Raw genomic sequence first — 18,978 nt, forward strand, 5'->3', positions numbered from 1 at the left:
TCTGCCTCACTGGAGTGGGAGAAACCTAGAATAAAACCAAGTATCAAGATTTTCCTCTGCCCCAGTTCAAGGTTCATCCACACATGGAGGGAAAGAAGGGAAAGGCCCAGGCAGACGAGAGTAAAAAAGAAGTTTATATATTTATAAATGCCAAATAAATACCAGAGGCCACCCAACGCCCCCTCCCAGACAGGGCTGTCTCCCCCAACCCTAGGCTTCTAGGGTCTGAGACATCTTGGCCCCAAGAACAGCTGCCAGTCTGGGCTACCAGGGAACTGAGTGGGGATGATCTGTCCAGCCAAGATTCGTTCCCCCTTTGTGAGGGGTCCCCATAGCCACAGGCCTGTGTCCCTGTATAGGGCCCTAGGGGGGCCAGACTCAGGGGGAGAAGGTGGTCATCTCGAGTGAGACCCGCTGCCACAGCTCCTTGGTCTGTTTGCTGCGCTTGAGATTCTGCAGGATGTCGTTGAACTGCATCATGCCCATGGGTGTCAGGCAGAAGGCGCTGCGAGCACTGCGGATCGCGTTCACAAAGTCGTCGTAGTCGGCAGGGGTCAGGTGAATCAAGCGGTGGTGGATGTACTGGAAGACGTGGGGAGGATAAGCCACTAAGCACAGAACCAGGGCCCTCCGCCCTGGCGTGCTGGGTGATCTGTTCCCTGCCTGCCCAGGTGGTGTTCCACCCTGCTCCATACTTCCTGGGTTATCACCTGCATGTATGCCTGCTGGCAGCGCTGCACCAGTTGGTGGAAGGCCGGGGCACGCAGGTGGTTGTGGGCATGAGCGGGGCTCAGCCGCTGCAGCGTCTCCATGACGATCTCCTGCAGCACAAACGGGCTCAGCACCCCCTTGGCTGCCCCCACACAGAACTGGTGCACGTAGTTCACTCCTGGGGGGCAGGGGGAGGGGCATGAGACGGGGGTGGCCACCTCTGCCCTAGGGACCCAACTTTAATCTCTCAGCTCTGGCCTGGCAGAGAGCCTCCCTCCACCCCAGGAGCTGAGGTAGCCCCCCGCCCCTCGCGCACGCACACATACCCGACCAAGGCCTCAACTCTGAGCAAGAGCTAGGAAGGAGGTCTGGGATGGGAAGGTGGGGGGAGCAGGTGAGGGCGGACAATGGTCCTGGGGAGGGGAGGTGTTACCCAGCTTTGCTGCCAGCCCCAGCAACCATTTGACATCATCAGTGTAGGGGGGGGAGCGGGAGAAGTTGTTGGGGTGATCATTGTGTGCCCGGCGACCCAGCATCTCCAGTGCCAGCATCCCTGGGAGAAAAGGGTGGGCACGTGGTGAGGGTGCGTCCTCCACCCTCTACCTCAGCCTCGTACCTGACCCCACGGTAAACCAATTAAGAGGTATGGTGGGGAGGGGTCATGGAAGAGCCTCTGGCTGCAGGTGGGGGCACAGGACGGGCCCTCCTCTCACCGACACGGTAGGCGGCGTGCAGGTGGTGTAGGCTGTGCGGGTTGACAGGCTGACTGTGAGTCTCCTCCTCGGGTGGTGGAAAACCCCCGCTCACCAGAGGGCTGGGCTGTGTGGGCAGGGCAGGCAGTGAGGCACCCTGGATGGCCGGAAACGTGGAAGCTGGATGGACACTGCTCACTGAGGGTGGGATGAAAGCCACATGAGGAACTCAGAGCCCAGAGAGGGACAGAGAGGATTCCCTCCCCTCCTCCCCTGCCCGGTGTGCCTCCCCTCCATTCACCTGTTCCCTGTCCCCACAACTCACAGGCCACACTGGTGGGCAGTGGGAGCCCTGGCTCTGTGTGGTAGGGATGTACTGTGATGGGTGCCATGGAAGGGACGGGGAAAGACACAGCAGTGGCGGCAAGTGAGGGGGGAGTCACCGAGTAAGGGTACTGAGCCCCCAGGAATGCAGGATGCACACCCTCGAGGCGGGAAGAAAAAAAGGAAGATTCCAAATTATATTAGGATGTAGCTCTTCCCCGTTCATCCCACAGCTGGGTATCCTGCATTTCTTATCTTAGTTGGGCTGGGTCCCCCGACTCCCGCCACCTCACCAGGACTCTTGGACAGCCCTGTTATCCTCCCGGAGTACCCCACTCCAACCCCCCGTGAACTCCCAATGTGCTCCCACATGCCCAATCTCCAGAACATTGCATACTCACCTGTGGGTATGCAGAGCTGGGCACAGGGAAGACGGCAGGCCGGGGCATATGAGGCATGGGGTGGGCGGGGTGAGCTGGGTGGGTGAGGTATTGAGGGCTGCAGGGCAGGTGGGGCTGTAGAGCAGTGTAGGGGTGCAGGCCAGGGGAATGACCATGCCCCAGTCCTGGACCCGGATATAAACTGGACCCCACCGAGATGACTGGCACCACTGTGGCTGCTGTCACTGCTGCTGCCGCCGCCGCCACTGTAACCGGCTCAGTCCCTGGGACCCCCCTGCCCTCAGGCAGCCCCCGCCCAGCCTCCCCAGCTGCCCTGATCCCACTGGCACTACAGCTTGTAGCCCCTTCACGGGCTGTGGATGAGCCACCTGCTGTTTGCTCATATAGCCAGAACCACTGGTGAGCAACCTCAAACAACACTTCGGGGTATACGCCCCCACCCTTAGCCGCCTCTTCCACTGCCATGCAGGCCTTCTCCAACATCAGGTTATCCTGGAAGGGAGGGGCAAAGAGGGTTAAGGGGGAAGGGCTTTACTCAGGGACAGTTCTAGATGACATTCCAATGTCTCCCTCAGAGTTGGCTGGTTCCTGGGGAGGCATCTAAGGTCAGGGCCAGTGCCCAGAGTCAGTGTCAGAGCAGTGAGTGCTTCACACAATGAACAAATACTTGTTGACCAGTCCCAGTTCCAAACTAATTTAGCTACTCCCAGCCAAGTCCCATCATCTCCCTGAGGCTTCCCCTAAGGACTCCATCCTGGTGATCATCTTGGTCCCTAGACTATAGGCCACATTTCCTTACCTATGAAATACGAATAATCTGTTCTCAGAGTTGTAAGGTAAAGGATGTAATAGATGTGAAAGCACATTACTATGTCAAGTGTCACCATGAGAGGACCAACTGGATAGTTTGTGAACTCCAGGATATTGGAATCAGGAGCTGGACCCAACCTCCCTGCCCAGATGCCCCAAAGCAGGTCCGCAATTGCCTGTAAAAATACCTGCTCCTTGCACTGCACCAGGGCCCGCTGGATCTCATTGGGGTTCAACGCATGGGCATGAGGCAGGCAGCTTAGGGCTAGTTCCGCCGCTGCCCTCACCATATTGGAGTCTCGTGCCCGTGATGCCCTGTCAGCCAGGGATGCAACCTCAGGGGGTGTCAGGTGCCCATCCCAGCATTCTACCAGTATAGTCAGGGCTGCGCTGCCAATCTCCATTGCCTGGCCTTCAGGAAAAGGAGAGAAAAGCAGAGTGGGGTTAGCATGGGCAATGGGAATGGGAATGGCATCTCTCCTATCAGGTCAGTAACTCCACAAGGATATGACTTATCATCATCGATTAATCCCCTTCCCATACCCAAATCAAGATGCTGGATTTACCTGTAATCCAGGAAACGTGGGAAGAGTAAGTACGTGAGAGCCAGTTGGGAGAAACAAAGTTGTGCAGGCCAAGGGCATAAAGCCCAATCTCGAAGGCGCAAAGGTGCAGGTTACGGTGAGGACCCTGGTGGCCCCCTGAGGAAGATGGATGTGTGAAAATGGAAGTGCTGCTGTTGCCCCCTGCCTTGATCAGCACCGTCTTCGCCAGCTCGAAGTAGAAGTGTGCAGCTGCCTCTGACGGCTGATTGGGTACATGGGGGGCATGACTCTCAGGACGGCGGCCCTTGTACCTGAAGGGGCAATGGGGTAGGGACAGGGATTGGGGTTTCTCTGAGGTGGGTGTCCAGGTAGGTTGGAAAAGACCAGGGTAAGTGAGGATGCTGACAGAGACAACAGTTGGATTACACTAGGGATGTGGCTCTCGGGGTGGGCCAGGTCAGAAGACAAGGATGTTTTTTCCCACTGACCTGCCAACTTCAACTGTCTTCGCCCGGGCCCCTCCACTGGCACTGGCCCGGCGACTTCCACTGGAGGACGAGGAGCCAAGGGAGTCTGAGGAAGAGCTGCTAATGCTGTCACTGTCCTGTCCTCGGCCCCAGGAGGTAGGGGCCCAGCCCCCTCGAAGTGGCCTCCGGCTTAAGGTTGGGGAGCTATCCGACGTCGTTTCAGGGGCACTGCTGTCAATGCTGGCCATGCCTAACCCCCCCAAGACAAGACAGTCTCAGAAGTCAGAAGCTCCAGAATTCAGACTCCCACCTTCAGGAATCTCCTTCCCTCCATGTCATCCCATGGGTTGTTACCTGTGTGCTTCTTCTTAGGCCGCCCTGGTGAGCCCCAGCCCCGTCCATTGTAGCCTCCACGGCTGCCAAGTGCCAAGCGGCTGGGGACCTTTCCCTCTGGTCTTGGGGTCAAAGCTGCCTCAGATGGGAGACCCTCACAGGGGGAATGTGGGGAACTCTCTGCGTAGAGAAGACAGGACATTGGGATGAGCCTGGGAAAGGGGGGCCCAACACAGCTCCATACCACACATCCCCCCTGCCCAGTGCCCCCACCTCACCAGGCACATTCTTCTCTGTGAAGCCCTCAGTGGGGCCTGGCCCAGCCCCTGCCACACTCCCTGGCTGAGCAGGCCCTGCAGAGCCTGAGGTCAGAGGTTGCAGGGCCCCTGGAGCAGATGGGCCCCCATGCTTTGAAGGAGACCTCTGGCTGGCTGTGGCCGGGCGGCTAGATGAGTAGAACGAACTCAGTGTCTGTGGTTTATGCGTCTGGCTCTCTCGGTCCAAGAGTTTGTCTAAGATCTGAAAGACAGAGAAGCGGTGACTGGATGCCCTTTATCTCCTGACTTCTATTACTTTTCTTTCTCCTTGAAACAGCTTAATACTTCCTCCTCAGGAAGACTTTCCCAGTTCTAACCACAGGAGAACCTGCTGGAAGACAGGGGCTGGCTTACATATCTTGGTATTCCCTATAACATTTACCACAGGACTAAGTATATTGATATTCAATATATATTGAAATAAATGAATGAATGAACGACTTTATGCCCCCAGTTTCTCTTCTTCCACCCCAAGCCCAAGCATTTCTATAAGAACCATTGGTCTCTCACGTTCTTTACGAGGTGTTCCCAAGATTCCCCCGGTATCTCCTGTAGGTAGAATAGCCCTTCCATTATACTAGAAACCCCTGAGAAAGGTGATAAAATTTGCTCTCTCTGCCTGTCGAAATCCCAGTACCTCAATCCCTTACCTTTTTGAGTTTGGCCTGGTCGTCTTTGTAAGTGATCATTAGTGCCAGGGCCAGGTCACCCTTCTCCCGACGTGTGCCTTCACATAGCAGGGGATGCTCCGCCTCACTCACTGTTGTCTTCATGCCTGTGAGAAAGAGGCGCTCATGGGGTTTGTGAGTGGCCATAACTTGAAAGACAGCCAAGGGTAAACAGGCCAGGGCTCCCCAGCCACTAGCATGTGAAGTAAGGAGTTCTCCTGGTCCAACCCACCTTCCCTATGGAAGGTGCCCACTGCCTAATACATCCGGCCTAAGCTCTGGTCTGCTTTTTAAGACCTTCATAATTTGGCCTTCTCTATCACCCCAACATATCCATCACTTCAGGGAAGTTGGGCTCCCCACTCTCATGAAGACTTCATTGCCCCTGTGTCTTTATTCACAGTGTTTTGTCCCCCTACCTAGAACTTAACTGATCTTTTAACCCATATTCCATACTCTATCCCCTTCCTAAGGCCTTTCCCTAGAGTCCTGTTTTGCTGTCCTTGTAACACCGAACATTCATAGCCCACGTTTTTGCCCTCAATTCTTCAGTCTCGTAGGCACTATGTGTCATGGCACATACACGTCATGCTGGCTTTCCCCTTACCATAGAGCCCCTTCAGCAGAGGGCTCATGTCTCATGCACTTCAAGGCCTGGGCCAGGCTTAGCTCACAGATGTGCTCAAGACACTGACAGACTCACCCAAGGCAGCAACTGCTGCTTCAAATCCCAGCTCCTCATCCCCAGGCATCTCGTTGTTCCAGTTGCGACTTGGGGGCCGGGAACCCGTGGGAGAAACCACTGGATAAAATTTGGGGTAAGTTAAGAAGACAGAAGTACCATGGGACAGAATGAAAAGGGAAGAAACCCAAGACACTCATCATTCCAGATCCTTCCATGAAGCTGCCCGATGCTTCTTACAGGCGATTCAGAGCCTTGGGGCTCTTGGTTTCTCTTTAGAGAAAGCTACCCCTGCCCCAGTTCCCCACTTTCTGTAGTGTCAGGCATCATACCTGGAGTACAGAGAACATCAAAGATGAAACTGGCCAACATGAGAGGCAAAACAGGCCGATAATCACAGAGTGTCCCCTCCCGAAGCTCCTCTGCCCGGCAGCGCACAGTACTCATCTCACTCGGACCCAGAGGAATCTTCTTGAGCAGGGTGGCCACCTCAGACTCCTGATATGCCAGCTTCACCTGAGGGCATAGGGAGGAACTAAGACCTCAATCACCCCAATGGAGATCACGGTGTGAGTCTCTGAGGAGATGGCAGTGCAAGATTCAGATAGAACTTCTGACCTCCAAGGCCTTGGTGGAAGCTGGGGGCCGCTGTAGCTCCAAGGCAAACATGCCCACTCGGAAGGCCAGGTTGTGGTGCTCTGGGCGCTCACTTAGCACTGTTAACAGGAAGGCCGCCTTGGTCAGGGTGTTGGTAGCCACCCAGGTCTGACGGCTTGTAGAAACCTTGTTCTTCTTGCCCTAAAGAGGGAAGCACAAGGAGGCAGGCAGATGAGTCTGACTCGCCTTGGTGGAGGGAGGAGACTCCAGCCTGGGGTGGGGCGTGGGAGAGGGTTATGGGTAACTGGAGAGGGAGGGGGGGTTCTCTCTCACCTTGGCAGGGGGCGGCTCTACCTTGAGGTCAGGTGGGTTGGCTAGCAAGTCCTGGGCAAGCTCCACGGTGAGGCGGGAGGCCTCACTGCTATAGCCGTGCGCATGCAAGGCCTCAGCACAGGCAAATAATATCTGGAAAGAGGACATGGGCACCAAACATGTTGCAGGACACCATACTCACTCATGCAGCAAATATCCCATGAGCACTTGCTATACACTGGGCCCTATGCTAGTCCTGGGTATACCACAGAGACTCACAGCCCATTAGAGAAACAGACACATAAACACACAAACAGGTGTGAAGCTGGCTACTACTGGGAAAGGTCCAGAGGGGAGCAGATGGGCAGGATACCTCAATGGGACTTGGGGCAGAGGGGCAGTCTCAGGGAAGACCTCCTAGAGGACATGATCTCTAAGATCTCTGAGGTGTGACGAAGAAACAGGGGCTAACCAGGTAAGATGAGGGAAGAATATTCCAGACAGAAAGGCCAATCCGTACAAAACTATGGATGTAAGAGAGAGCCTGGCAAGCTACGGAAACGGCTCAACTGAGTGTACTATAACTGACATAGTAGCTAGATGAGGCTGGAGAAGCAGGCAAAGTTCAGAACAAGTGAAGCCTCATAGGTCATGCCAAGGACCTTCATCTTCACCCTAAGGGTAATGGGAAACCACTGAAGAGTTTTAAGCAGCAGAGCGACAAAATTATACATTCCAGGAAGATCAACATGGAGAGAAGAGAATGGACTGCAGGCAGCGAGGCCAGTTAGGAGCCTGCTGCAGGATTCTAACAGTCACACAACAGTCCTGTCACTCGCAACCAGAGGCAGGTGGTCCCTCTCCCAGCTATGGCTAAGAGGCACCCTCAGAGTCCCCTCCAAGCCCCCTCACCTCCATGCGGCTCTCCTGTTCCAGTGGCTTCAGTCCGGCAAACAGGTCGTGTTCCTCCCCAGCCCCGCCCTCAGCCTTCTCTTCCTCGCCCCCAGCGCCATCCTGGGCATTCAGATAATACGCCTGGTAGTCATCCTCCTCCTCTCCAACTGCAGGGGCTGCCTCTTTGGTTTTAGGGAGCCCATTGCCACTCTCATCTGTGGAAGCGAGGTCGTCCCGGGTACAAAGCTCCCTGGGCAGTAGGCCAGGGGGGCCAGCAGAGGCTGTGGAAGGCTCAGGCCCTTCTGAGAAGTACACGCCACCATCTTCTTCATAAGTATCTGGAGGTTCAGGAAGGAAGGTAGAAGGGCCTCGGGAGCCACCAGGGTGAGGGCAGGGTGGTGGGCTCTCCGGGAATCCACCAAAGGTGCTGGCCTCTGCACCCAGGGCCAGGCTGCTATCATCCAGGCTCATCTCAGCCAGATCCGGCTCCAGGGAGCTGTCTTCACTGCTCAGCCGTCGCTTGCTCCCGCTGCCTGCTGAGCCCTTGCCCCCACTGCCAGCCCCCCCCAATGCTTTGGCTTTGCCCCCACCTGGACCCATCTTATGCAGAGCCTTATCTCCCCCCTCGGCCGAGAGGCGGCGGGGACCCCGCTGCGATGAGAGGACCCCCTCACCCAATCCCTTGCGCTTGGCCCCAGGCTCCTTGGGCCGCACAGCTGGCTCGGCAGGAAGAGGGCGGGGCCGCTCCCGGGATTCTTCCAGGCCCCCAGATCGGGAGGCACCTGGCCGAGGGGGCAGGGCTCGGGCCCAGCACAGGGCCAGCTTCCTGTCAGTGGCACTGTAGGTGACACCGGGAAGGGGGTAGGCCTCTTCCCAGTTGAAGTAGCAGGCCTCCACCGCCGGCCGGAAGCCAGGGAAGAGCCGCTCCAGGGTCTTCTTGTGCTGTCCCCGCTTCACATTCTCAATCACCTTCAGCTGCCACTGGCGCAGCTGCACACACAGCTCCCGGCGCCTGTGGGAAGAAAGCGGGGGCCAGGAGGGCTTGTGGGGCCTACATTGCGCCGAGCAGGGACAGGAGGAAACGGGGAGATGGTATTCCCCAGAAGCGGGGCACAGGGAAGGACCCCAGGAAGTGCTTCTTGAGCCAGCCCCATAGACATCACTCGAATACTCAAGGATTTGGGAAAGTGGGTTATTTAGAGGAGGGATGGAAGAAAGCCTCTCAGGAAAAGAACTCATAAATCACTGGAAACCCTAATGCTCAGCACCTCCCATTTCCCTAGGACTAGAAAAATGGTACGTGTGTCTATGTACAGGAGATGAGGGCTCGGTCTGTCCAGGGCTGGCCCCATCTCCCGGCGGTGGTGAGCCTTGGGGGAGACTCACCGCTGGGGGCTGAGCGCAGGGTCCAGCACAGCCAGCCTCCACAGTGTGACCATCTCGTCACACATGCTGGCGCATGCGTGGGCCGCCACCTCTGACTGCCCGTTGCTGCGGCCTGTGTGCCCACTGGCGCTGCTGTGTGAGGCTGAGGTGCGCACGCTGTACCACCAGCCTGTTATCTGGAAACAAAGAGGACTCTGAGATGAACCTAACAACTTAGAGGAAGACAGAGGAGCCCCACGCAGTGTCCCTGTCAGCAAGAGGGGAGTGCGGTTAAGGGAGGGAGAGGATGAGCCAGCACGGGCCTCCCCAGCTCTGCGGGATTACCTGTTCGTAGGTGAGGCACTGGTCGGTGAGGATTTCCAACAAGGGGGCAGCATTGCTGTCCCTCCGCTTGAACATCTCCCGCACAATGCTAAGCAAGTTCCAGACTCCCTCTGGCTCGCGGCCCCTCAGTGGGCGCAGCAGACATGCCCATTCAGCAGCAGCCGGAGGCTCCGTGGAAGACAGATACATGGAGTTCACATCACTGTGAAAGTCGCAGAGTGGAAAATGATGACCCTAAGATGGGGCTGAATAAAGCAGGTGAAAGAGCAACAGGACTTTGACACAAAAGGGGTCAAAATACAGAGTACAGGGGAAAAAGTATGACCCAGACAAAAATTCTTAATCGCTCTCTGCCTCAGTTTCCCAATCGCTGAAAGGAAGCAAAATAACTCCTGCTCTACCTAAGGACAGACCACTCTGTGACTACATAAAATTATCATCATCCACTGATTTCACTAGTAACATGTCGTATGCGCCAGGCAGTGTACGAGTGGGGAGGGGGAGTGGGAGAGGTATGCTTTACTAAAACAAAGAAACTGGCCATGGCCTGAGGGATGCGCCCCTCCCACCACAGACACAGGCATGAAGAGATCCTGTTTACCTGAACACCACAGGGGAGGGGCCACAGAACTTGTGCAGTGTCTTCTTGATGTTGTCAGTGAGTGTTGATTCATCCAAATACCAAGTACTCTGATCGGAGGCAGACGGCCCTGCTGTGGGGTCTGGGGGTGACAGGCAGTCAGTCACCTAGAGGTAGGAGCCTGGATTCGCCTTTAGTAAGTGGCGCTCTGCACCCCCAAGCTTGCTTCTTCCTGCTGCCCTTCTTTCTCACCACACTCACCCGGGGCTCCACATACTGTATTGATGGCTGTTGACTGGGAGGAGAGGAGTTCATCCAGGAGACGCTGGGCTGTGGGCAGGATCTGAGGGGGAAAGGGACACAAAGGCAGAAGTGACCCAAGGAGGCCTGGGCCTAACAGGAAGGCTGATATGCAGCCCTGGACTAGTCAGAGAGGGTGTGTCAACCTCCCTCACCTGCTGAGGGAGCTCACTGATGAGGTACTGAGCAAACTTCTGCAGCTGGTCCCTCTGCAGTCGAGACAGGGACTCTGACACTGGGGCCCGCAGGCAGACTGCAGAAGCCTGAAGGGAACACCGAGAGAAATTAAACAATCTGGGAAAAGGCTTGCTGACATCGGAGCTGGGGACAGAGAGGCAGAGTAGGAGAGGAGAGGGGGCTCACATTGTGGCCAGGCATGCAGCAGAGAAGGGGGGGTGGAGCGGAGAATAGGGCCAGGATAAATTGGGAGGGCCTCACGTTGTGGATGCGGAAGAGACAGAGTGCCACGACGTGGGTGCACCATTTGGCCCCAGCCCCACAGGTGCAGCTGCAGGAAGTGACCCGGCAGCGGTCAAACATCACAGCCACGTTGTAGGCCCCTTTGGGGGGGACCATCTGAGGTGGCACCACTGTAGCACTCAGGTGGAACCCTGGGGAGAAACATAGGTATGGTCAGGGAGAGCCACCAAGACACAGGTCTCTGCCCTTGACCCTGGCCCTGCAGTTCTTCAGACAACCTGCTCCAGCTTCTTGCAGTAGTAGTTCCTTAATTCTTAACACAGGGGGTGGGAGGAGCAGGAAGTACCAATTGGTGAGGGGCCCTTACCAATCTGCAGGGGGTCCTTCACAGCCCTCATGCGGAATAGCTGATCCCCTCGCTGGAACTCATCTGCACTGCCGTTGGCCAGGCAGGAATACAGTCTGGGAGTGAAGAAGAAGACATGGCCACAATGCAGCAAGTACCCTTTCACAGACCCTGTCAGGGACCACCATGCCCCGGGCACTCCCCAGTGTCACATCGTGCTGGGGAAAATCCCAGGTACTCCCTGCCCCGGCTGCCTCCTTACCGCAGCCCCAAGTACGGTGCCCTTTGTTCCGTAGGAAGCCCAGCGCACGGTGTGGAACATCAGGACCCCACTCCCCACCGTCAGTCCTTTAGCCTCACCGAATATCCTCTTCATTCTCAGGGAAGCTCCAAAAAGCAATTCGGAGTTGGAGCTGCTCAGGCACCGGGGGGTAAACTTTCTCCACCACTTCAAATGGGATATGAAACGCCACCTGTTTTGCTGACAGCTCCACCAGTGGGATCACCAGTCCATCTTTGGAAACAAAGGTTGAGGTAAGGGGAAAGAGGAGGGGAAACAAAAAGGGCCATGATTACTTGGCACCGATGCCAATGCCACATCTTGATGTGCCCTCCCCCCTCCCCGCCTTCACTATGAAGGAAAGAGGACATCTGGATGAAAAACCAAGGGACCCTCCTGTGAGGATACACTAACCCTTAAGACTCCATCTGGGGAAGGGGAGCTAAGCAATCCCCAGCCTACAGCCTGCTAGAAGATACCAGGGATATTCCAGAAACTCCTAGCCAAACAGGTGTGTCCCAGGATCCTAGCAAGTAATGAGTCTCACCTGGCTTGGCATCTAATTTCCCATATACCTAGCACTTGAGATTCATATTACATTGTGTATATATCTCCCCTGGCATTCGCTTCTCTAAGTGCTTTTTTTTTTTACTGTCCCTTTCTTTTTTACTATCCCTTTTTTTTTTTTTTTACCATCCCTCTAAAAGACTCCATGCTTCCATCTAAGGAGGGAAGATAGGCCAGAGCCCAGAAGAGTTGAGAGGGACCTCCAGAAGCAAGAGAGAGTCTGCACTTTCTTTGGCACACCTGAGCCCTGGCTTCCCACAGTGGATGCCCTGGGGTGTGGGTTGGGGGTGGAGAGGTTACCCCAAGGGAACCTGGCTGCCACTCCTGGACTCACCTGGAATAAGATGGAGCTACCATTCAAAGTTTCCCACACTGTTTTAATCAAAAAGCAGTGAAACGCAACAGACTGCATATCTCACCAAATTGCTAGTCAGATTTAAAGACATATAGAAAATAATGGTGCTGAAAGGAACCTTTCTAAATAAAAAGTCAGTCTTCTTATTTTATAAATGAGCAACTGAAAAAGGGTAGGGTTGGCGGGGGAGGGGGGGAATGCCATGCTTTCCTAGATTTTAACCTGTTCATAAAGATACCAATATGTTGAAAATCTTCACCACCATCTTCAGTTACTTCCCTCAAAGTGAGGGAGCTCTAAGCCTACCCACACATGCAAATATGAAAGAAGCAAAGAGCCCATAGAAGACCCATAGCGAAACTACCTATGATGTGTGTGTGTACAGGGCATATGCTATCTCTCCAAATGAAGGTAAATATTACCACTCCTAAACAGTGACACATGTAAATTTCCCTCTGTCCCTAAGGGGTGCTGGAAATCTCTCCGGGGCCTTTTGAAAACAGGACCTTAGAATGTCCAGAGTAGAATCACAAATTAAACCCCTCAACTGGTGAAAAAAGTCCACTTCCAATGAAGCTCAAACTGTGCCTTGAGGAAGGCAAGAATGTGGTGAGTCCTGAGTCTGCGGGGCTTCTGTTATCACTCCCTTCTCCATCCTCTTTAACAAAAGCAAAGTTCTTCACAGCACTCATCAGAAAGACCCAAGGATGAAAGAAACTCAAGTGAAAAGCAAGAAGAGTGTTTCACGAGACTCGAGAGTCAAGTACGCACACTCTTCCCCAGGCCCCAGATGAAGGAAATCTAAGGCTTTAGTACAGTGGTCCCAGGCTTGGCTTCTGACAGATGTTCAATATGGCCAGGAACCAAGTCTCTGATCTAAACCTATGTGACACCCCTCTCGTAGGCCAGTTCACCTCCACTTTGCTCTGGGTGGAATCCCTTCTTGGTGCAGCGGGGATCAGAGATCATCACCTTGAATCAAGAAGCTCCCAATACACTTTGCAATGGGGTGACACCTCAAGTGGTCACTTCTTCACAATCCACCCCCTACCCACATTCTTTTCTATTTTCTGGCCTGCCTCAGGCTGAACTCGGTAAGTACTCCCAAGTCAAAGAGGGAATTCTCCTTTACCCCATCTCTTACGGCAAATGAACCACAGAAGATCTACTTTCTGTCTTTAATCCTATCCAACCCAGAATTTCCCAGCCATCACTCCAACACACACACACACACACACACACACACAGGCAGGTGTGGAGAAGGCAGCCCCAGGAAGACCGGAAAAGCGAGTCCTGAACAGCTCCCGCGCAGGGACAGCTTGGGACAGCTCCCGAGCAGGGACAGCTCTCGAGCAAGGCCGGAGCAGGGCCTGCCCGCTCCCCTCCTTCCAGCTCATCCTCACCTCGCATTCTGGTACCGCCACTGCCACCTCCGCCACCGCCGCCAGTGGGGGAATTGGGCCCCGCTGACTGTTTGCGCCATCCCCGCCAGTTCTGGCAGAGGCTCTCGGCCTCGGAGATGAAAGAACAGAGCGAATCCTCCTCAAAGCGGTCCGAATCCTCGAAAGAGAAGCGCTCTCCGTCCTCCCACTCCGCGAACATCAGCTCCATGGGGCCCGCAACCCCCGGGGCCGGGTCCCCCCCCGCGGATCCGGGGCCTGGGCCGCCGGCCGGGGGCTGTGGGGAGGCCCGGGGCCTGAGGGGCGAGCCGGGGCTGGGGGTGGCCGGGGCGCTCAGGGCGGCCGTGCCGGGCGAGGATCTCAGTCCTGGGAGAGACACGGGACGGGGCCTTGCCCAACTGCGAGGTGTGAACGGGGATCGTGGCCAGTCTCCGAGATTCAAGGCCCGGACGAAGCGCTCGGAAGCCGGGGCCTCTTGGCGGCTGCGGCGCCGCCTCCCCCATCAGCTGATCTGAACTTCCGGCCGCGCCGGCCACCACCACTTCCGCCCTCGCGCGCCCAGGAACACGAGCCGGTACGCGCGGATATAAGGAACCTGTTTAATTGCTACATTTCCTGCTTTTTTTTCTCGAGCCCACCCCCAGATACCGTAAGAGGAAGCCAACCCCCAAAAGTATATGAAACGACTACAGATCCCAGCAATAACCCGGCGTCCATAATGTCCCGAAGAAATAAGCAGCCGCCACGCATGTCGGGAGTTGTAGGCTGTCAAGAGACAAACACAGGAACCATTGGGTGGAGTTATTGTCCTAACTCCGGATAGGCCCCGGGGCCGCATCACCTTCTGGGAATTGTAGTTCAGAAGCCTGCATTCCAGAAGACTTTTTAATGGGGTTTAATTGGCGAAGCAACAGGAAAAGAAGGCATTTGATTTCAGGAGATAGTTGCACTGTTTGTCAGTGGGGCCTTTGAGTCCAGGGGTTCCTAGCCTTTTTCTGTGCCATGGGCCGTTTAACAGCCTGGTGAAGCCCCTAGACCCCCTTCTCAGATCGTTTATAAGTAAACAAAAGAATTACAAAGGAAACCTTTTATGTTGAAATACAATTATCAAAATATTAATAAAACAAATTTGTAACATAGTACTTCTTTATTTATACATTAAATAAGATCCAGCATCAAGTGTAATATCTACCATAATATTGAAGTGATGAATTTAAATATTGAGATACTGTGATTTCACATAGGTATTGCTAGTAATACTGTGGTTTGTTTCCCACCGCCCTAATTGAAATGCTCAATTTAAGTTGTGGTTAAAGATAAAATTTTTTTCTCATCCATATTCACAGACCTCTTACTGGGAGTCTATTGACTGTAGGTTAAGAACTTCCAAGGCTAGTACAAAATGCCTAAGCACTGAGCTTCTTCCTAACAGCTTGCAGAACTAGGCAACTGCCCAGTGCTCCACCAATGGGGTATGTGGACTATAGAAAGAGGTAACTGTGGGGGGGTCAAGGAGGCACGGCCCCTTCTTTATCTTAATAATTATCCCACTGGAGCTTTAAAACCCCCAATGATCCCTTTGTACATTTAAAGGGATGTATGTGCTGTAAAGTACATAGAAAAGGTTAACTCAGTTATGCCTGGAAGGGCAGAGTATACATAAAATGCTATACAACTGTTCTAATATCAGGAGGTCACAAAAGTAAATGCCTTCAGCAGCTAGGCGGATAACTTAATGAGAGAAGTGAACAGGTGATACACAAAGAAGATAATTGCCAATTAAGTCTCAGTCTCATCATTTGGGAGAGTCCTGTGGCCAGATCCCTGGAGAATGGAGACAAACGATAATCAGCTCTACTTGATTAATCTTTATTTCCATGTGGGAATAAGAAACTACGGTTGCCAGATCTTTTGATTTTTTTAAGAAAAGCTAAAAAGTGGGCTTTTTATGACATTTTTCCTATTTTTGAATGTGGCCAGCTAATTTAAAAACAAAATTTTAACTGTGTGGGCCAAATAAAATTCATCTGCAGTAGTACCTTTGGGTCATCAGTTTGTGAACTTCTGATTATTCCCGCAGCACCCTGCAGGGGTTATGCACAAAATAGGTAGTCACTAAATACTTACAGATGATGGCAAAAAACTCTGCATATAGACAGACTCCAACATCCTTAATGCATCCAAAGGCAAGGGCATTAAATGGTATACAGGACTTCAAATGCAGGACAAGACAAAGGTTTTTGTCCTGCACCTGGTGCAAATTAGGGAGCAAAGACCTTCCAGAGTGTAGGGGAGGACACAAGGTTCAACTATGGTGGGAGTACCTAATCCACAACAAAAGGCCAAGTTCTCTTCAGAGGATTTTATTTCAACATAAAGCATAATTTCCACCCACATAATGATTCCAAAGGGTAAAAGAAAGTGTTTTGCCTCCTACTCTTCAAAGACAGCATGGCAGTGCAAACATCTCTAAAATGCCTCTGCATAGTTCTCAGAAGCTATAGTCCAGTCATTGAAAATGCTTCTCCATTTTCAGCTGACATGAGGTTTGTTAGGAAACCTATTTAACAACTTATTCAATTTCTTGGGGGGTAAACTCCCCAACTCTCCCAGGTCCTCCTGGATTGATCTCACTTTTCGGGCTGCCTGAAAACACAGAACAAAAATTAAAATGATAGCTCCAAAGTTGGCCCTGACCTAAGCTAACAGTTCTCACAACACCCCAAATCACCCTAAGGTATTAACCAGCCTGGAGATCGGTGTCATCTTCCCAGTCCCCTTTCATCAAAAGAACTTGGGACCCAAGAATGACTGTATGGTCTGAAGCTACCATGCCAGCTGGCAATTAAGCCTAGGCTGGAAACCAAACAACCTGTCCTTTACTATCTTTAGTTCTACTTCAGAAAATAATGTCTATTTGAACAGCAATTTAAACTTTACAAAGTGGTTTTCCCATTCATCTCTTCACTTGACACTCACAAAATTCTGTAAGGTGAATACTAATATTAACCTCATTTTGCACCAGGTAAAGCTAAAACCAGTGAAACAAAACGCTCAAGATCACAATGCCTTCAAAACGGTAACCTTTCCCACTTTGGCCTGACTCAGGTAGCTTCCAAAAACTTCCTCGCCCTTTTAGAATGAGAGGGACTTTCTTATCTAGCAAGAGACAGTAAGAATCATTACTGTATGCCCCCCATTTTCCTCCCAAAAGGGCACCCCAGGAGTCTCCTGTCACCTCAGCCCTCGAAGCACAATCGAAGAAGTCCTGGATCTCTTTTTTGCACGCTTCGTCGCGGAATTCATTCTGCTTCCAGCAGGCCATCATTACTGACATCTCCGTGATACAAGTCGCCTCTGGAGAAGCAGAACGCGGGGACCCTCAGTCACAAGGAGACCCTTACCTTCCGGCCCTCCCACCCAGCAGCCCTCTGCACTCCTCCGACTTCCGCTCTGGGGCCTCCACGGCTCCGACTGCTCACCGCCCTTCTCCCGGCGCCGTTCCCCGACACGGTTAGCTAGGATGAGGGGCTTGTTAGGCTTCAGTATGGGCTTCCGCGGGTTTCCAAACCTTGCTAACCGACCCCGGAGGCTGGGCGTCGCCATTGCTCACCGAGCTCCCGGCAGGCTCTGCGGCGCCGTGCGTGACCCTGCGTGACCCCTACGAGCTCGACGAGACTCGGCGACAACCTCTCCCACCCCCCACCCCCCACCCCCCACCCCCCGCTCCCGCCCCAGCATGCACCTTTTTCTTTTCTTGGCGGGGTCGCCTTGATGCCGGGTTCGGATCACGGCTGGTGCAGACCCGTGTGCAGGTTAGGAGGAGAGTCTTTAGGACACTTTTGTGAATCTACGCTGACTCTTGTAGGCTCCGGGCTCTGAAGTCTTGGGGCAGTACTGGGCCGGGAACACTCAGGAAAGAGGCCTGATAAATGGACTCTAGTTTCTGGTGGTAAAGTCTGGATTAGCGGGTGATTGACACAGGCAAGGGCAGAGAGAATGGGAGCGAATCAAAATATAAGAGTTTAAGATGCTACGTTGGGAATGATTTTATTTTAATAAACCTTTAAGAACTGTTGGTTTTGATTACCTTTAGAGCCACTCCGAAGCCGCGAAGAAAAATAGGCTCATTTACTCTTAACAGCTGCTGCTGCTTAGATATCGTTTGTTCATTTGTAGTGATCTCACTGGATTGGGTGAGGTTTAAGCACTTTCTCGCATTCATCGTTTTAGTTAATCCTCTCGCCAATCCTCTGAAGGTACTTAGCAGTACCATTCCTATTTATACACTTGGCCCTTCAATTATGATGCCTAGCTTTAATCAGACTTGGTTCTAAGTTACTTTTTTCCCCCCGCCCCCTCCTCCCCACCAAGTGACTTTTAGCTGTTTACAAAACTCAATCCAAAGATGAACCACTCATTCTCAAGGCATTTACACATGAGCTCCAAGAAGTGTCTCTGGTAATGGAAGCATAACTTGGACAAGCTTGTAGTTCATAAGATGACTACTATGGAGAAGCAATATTTAGTGTCTGCTAATCACTTATCACAGATGTTTGGAATCTTCCCATTTATCTCTGCATGACTGGTTCTTTTTCTTCTATTGAGTCCCAGTTCATGTCAGAGAGGACTTCCCTGACTTCCATCCAAACCACCACCAACCTGTTTTATTTTCTTCAGAGTACCTATCATAGTCTGGATTATCTTGTTCATTTATTGTTTGTTTACAGCCTTACCCCCCAACACCCATTTAAAATGTAAGCATCATGAGAGAAGGGACCTTGTCTATCTTGTTCAGTGCTGTATCCCCAAGGCCTAGAGTAGTGCCAATAAATAACTTGTTAAATGAACAAATGTTTGAAATATTTTTGCAAGTCTCCAGCTTTACCATCTTCACCCCAGAAATAAAACCAAGCAGAAGACAATGTTTAAAAAGAAGCCATTTATTATACAAAATTAAACCTGTGATAATCGAAGAAGCAACTCGGGAATAATAAAGGCATCAGCCCCATGCTCCACCCCACTGCAGCAACACAAATAAAGCTAATTCCTATCAGAACTTCTACCACCAATAACCCCAAGTCTGCTACTGTATACAGAGCAGGCTGGGCCCCAAACCAGAGAAAATTCACATTGCTTGCTTTCTCCACAGAGAAAGTGAAGCCTTTAGTTAAATAGCCATGTGGCTATTCCTGGTTCTGCTTTCCCTTGTAGAAATGTAGCACCTGGTTTTGAATACTTTTATGGTAAGAGGAATAAAGGAGAAA

The 18,978-nt window shown here is 52.8% G+C and overlaps 2 protein-coding genes across 6 annotated transcripts; both read right to left on the reverse strand.

Annotated features, from left to right (window-relative positions):
- Positions 1-133: 133 nt before the first annotated feature.
- ZSWIM8 (zinc finger SWIM-type containing 8) lies at positions 134-14,372 on the reverse strand (the record flags this gene model as incomplete). Of its 5 annotated transcripts, XM_082854578.1 has the most annotated exons (27): positions 13,715-14,193; positions 11,470-11,623; positions 11,131-11,225; positions 10,782-10,954; positions 10,499-10,606; positions 10,305-10,386; positions 10,065-10,185; positions 9,464-9,665; positions 9,140-9,315; positions 8,428-8,765; positions 7,772-8,091; positions 6,881-7,012; positions 6,569-6,748; positions 6,283-6,466; positions 5,972-6,070; positions 5,251-5,375; positions 4,562-4,802; positions 4,305-4,463; positions 3,972-4,200; positions 3,505-3,794; positions 3,127-3,350; positions 2,129-2,620; positions 1,705-1,888; positions 1,425-1,601; positions 1,145-1,264; positions 711-889; positions 271-582 (listed from the first exon to the last, which is right to left on the reverse strand). In XM_082854578.1, exons 1-27 carry the CDS (start codon positions 13,920-13,922, stop codon positions 379-381), a joined length of 5,196 nt encoding a protein of 1,731 aa, XP_082710704.1. In that variant the 5' UTR covers positions 13,923-14,193. The 5 variants fall into 5 exon arrangements, with proteins under 5 accessions (XP_082710706.1, XP_082710704.1, XP_082710702.1 ...); XM_082854580.1 differs by having other exon boundaries at positions 134-582; positions 711-821; positions 1,729-1,888; positions 7,772-8,765; XM_082854576.1 differs by having other exon boundaries at positions 7,772-8,765; positions 13,715-14,372.
- Positions 14,373-16,058: 1,686 nt separating this feature from the next.
- Positions 16,059-17,335, reverse strand: CHCHD1 (coiled-coil-helix-coiled-coil-helix domain containing 1). Its single transcript, XM_082854080.1, has 3 exons — positions 17,194-17,335; positions 16,950-17,068; positions 16,059-16,357 (listed from the first exon to the last, which is right to left on the reverse strand). The coding sequence occupies exons 1-3, from the start codon at positions 17,315-17,317 to the stop codon at positions 16,244-16,246; spliced, it is 357 nt and encodes a 118-aa protein (XP_082710206.1). The 5' UTR covers positions 17,318-17,335; the 3' UTR covers positions 16,059-16,243.
- Positions 17,336-18,978: the final 1,643 nt, after the last annotated feature.

Source organism: Leucopleurus acutus, assembly GCF_964270905.1.
Source record: "Leucopleurus acutus genome assembly, chromosome: 14".
NCBI classification, from domain to species: Eukaryota; Metazoa; Chordata; class Mammalia; order Artiodactyla; family Delphinidae; genus Leucopleurus; species Leucopleurus acutus.

What these genes read in the sequence shown, in the direction of transcription:
- CHCHD1 (XM_082854080.1), bottom strand. Translation starts at nt 17,317, where the DNA reads ATGGCGACGCCCAGCCTCCGGGGTCGGTTAGCAAGGTTTGGAAACCCG. An exon ending in ACGGCGCCGGGAGAAGGGCG is followed by an intron (nt 17,069 to 17,193) that starts GTGAGCAGTCGG and finishes CTGCTTCTCCAG; the next exon opens with AGGCGACTTGTATCACGGAG. An exon ending in ATTGTGCTTCGAGGGCTGAG is followed by an intron (nt 16,358 to 16,949) that starts GTGACAGGAGAC and finishes CTGTGTTTTCAG; the next exon opens with GCAGCCCGAAAAGTGAGATC.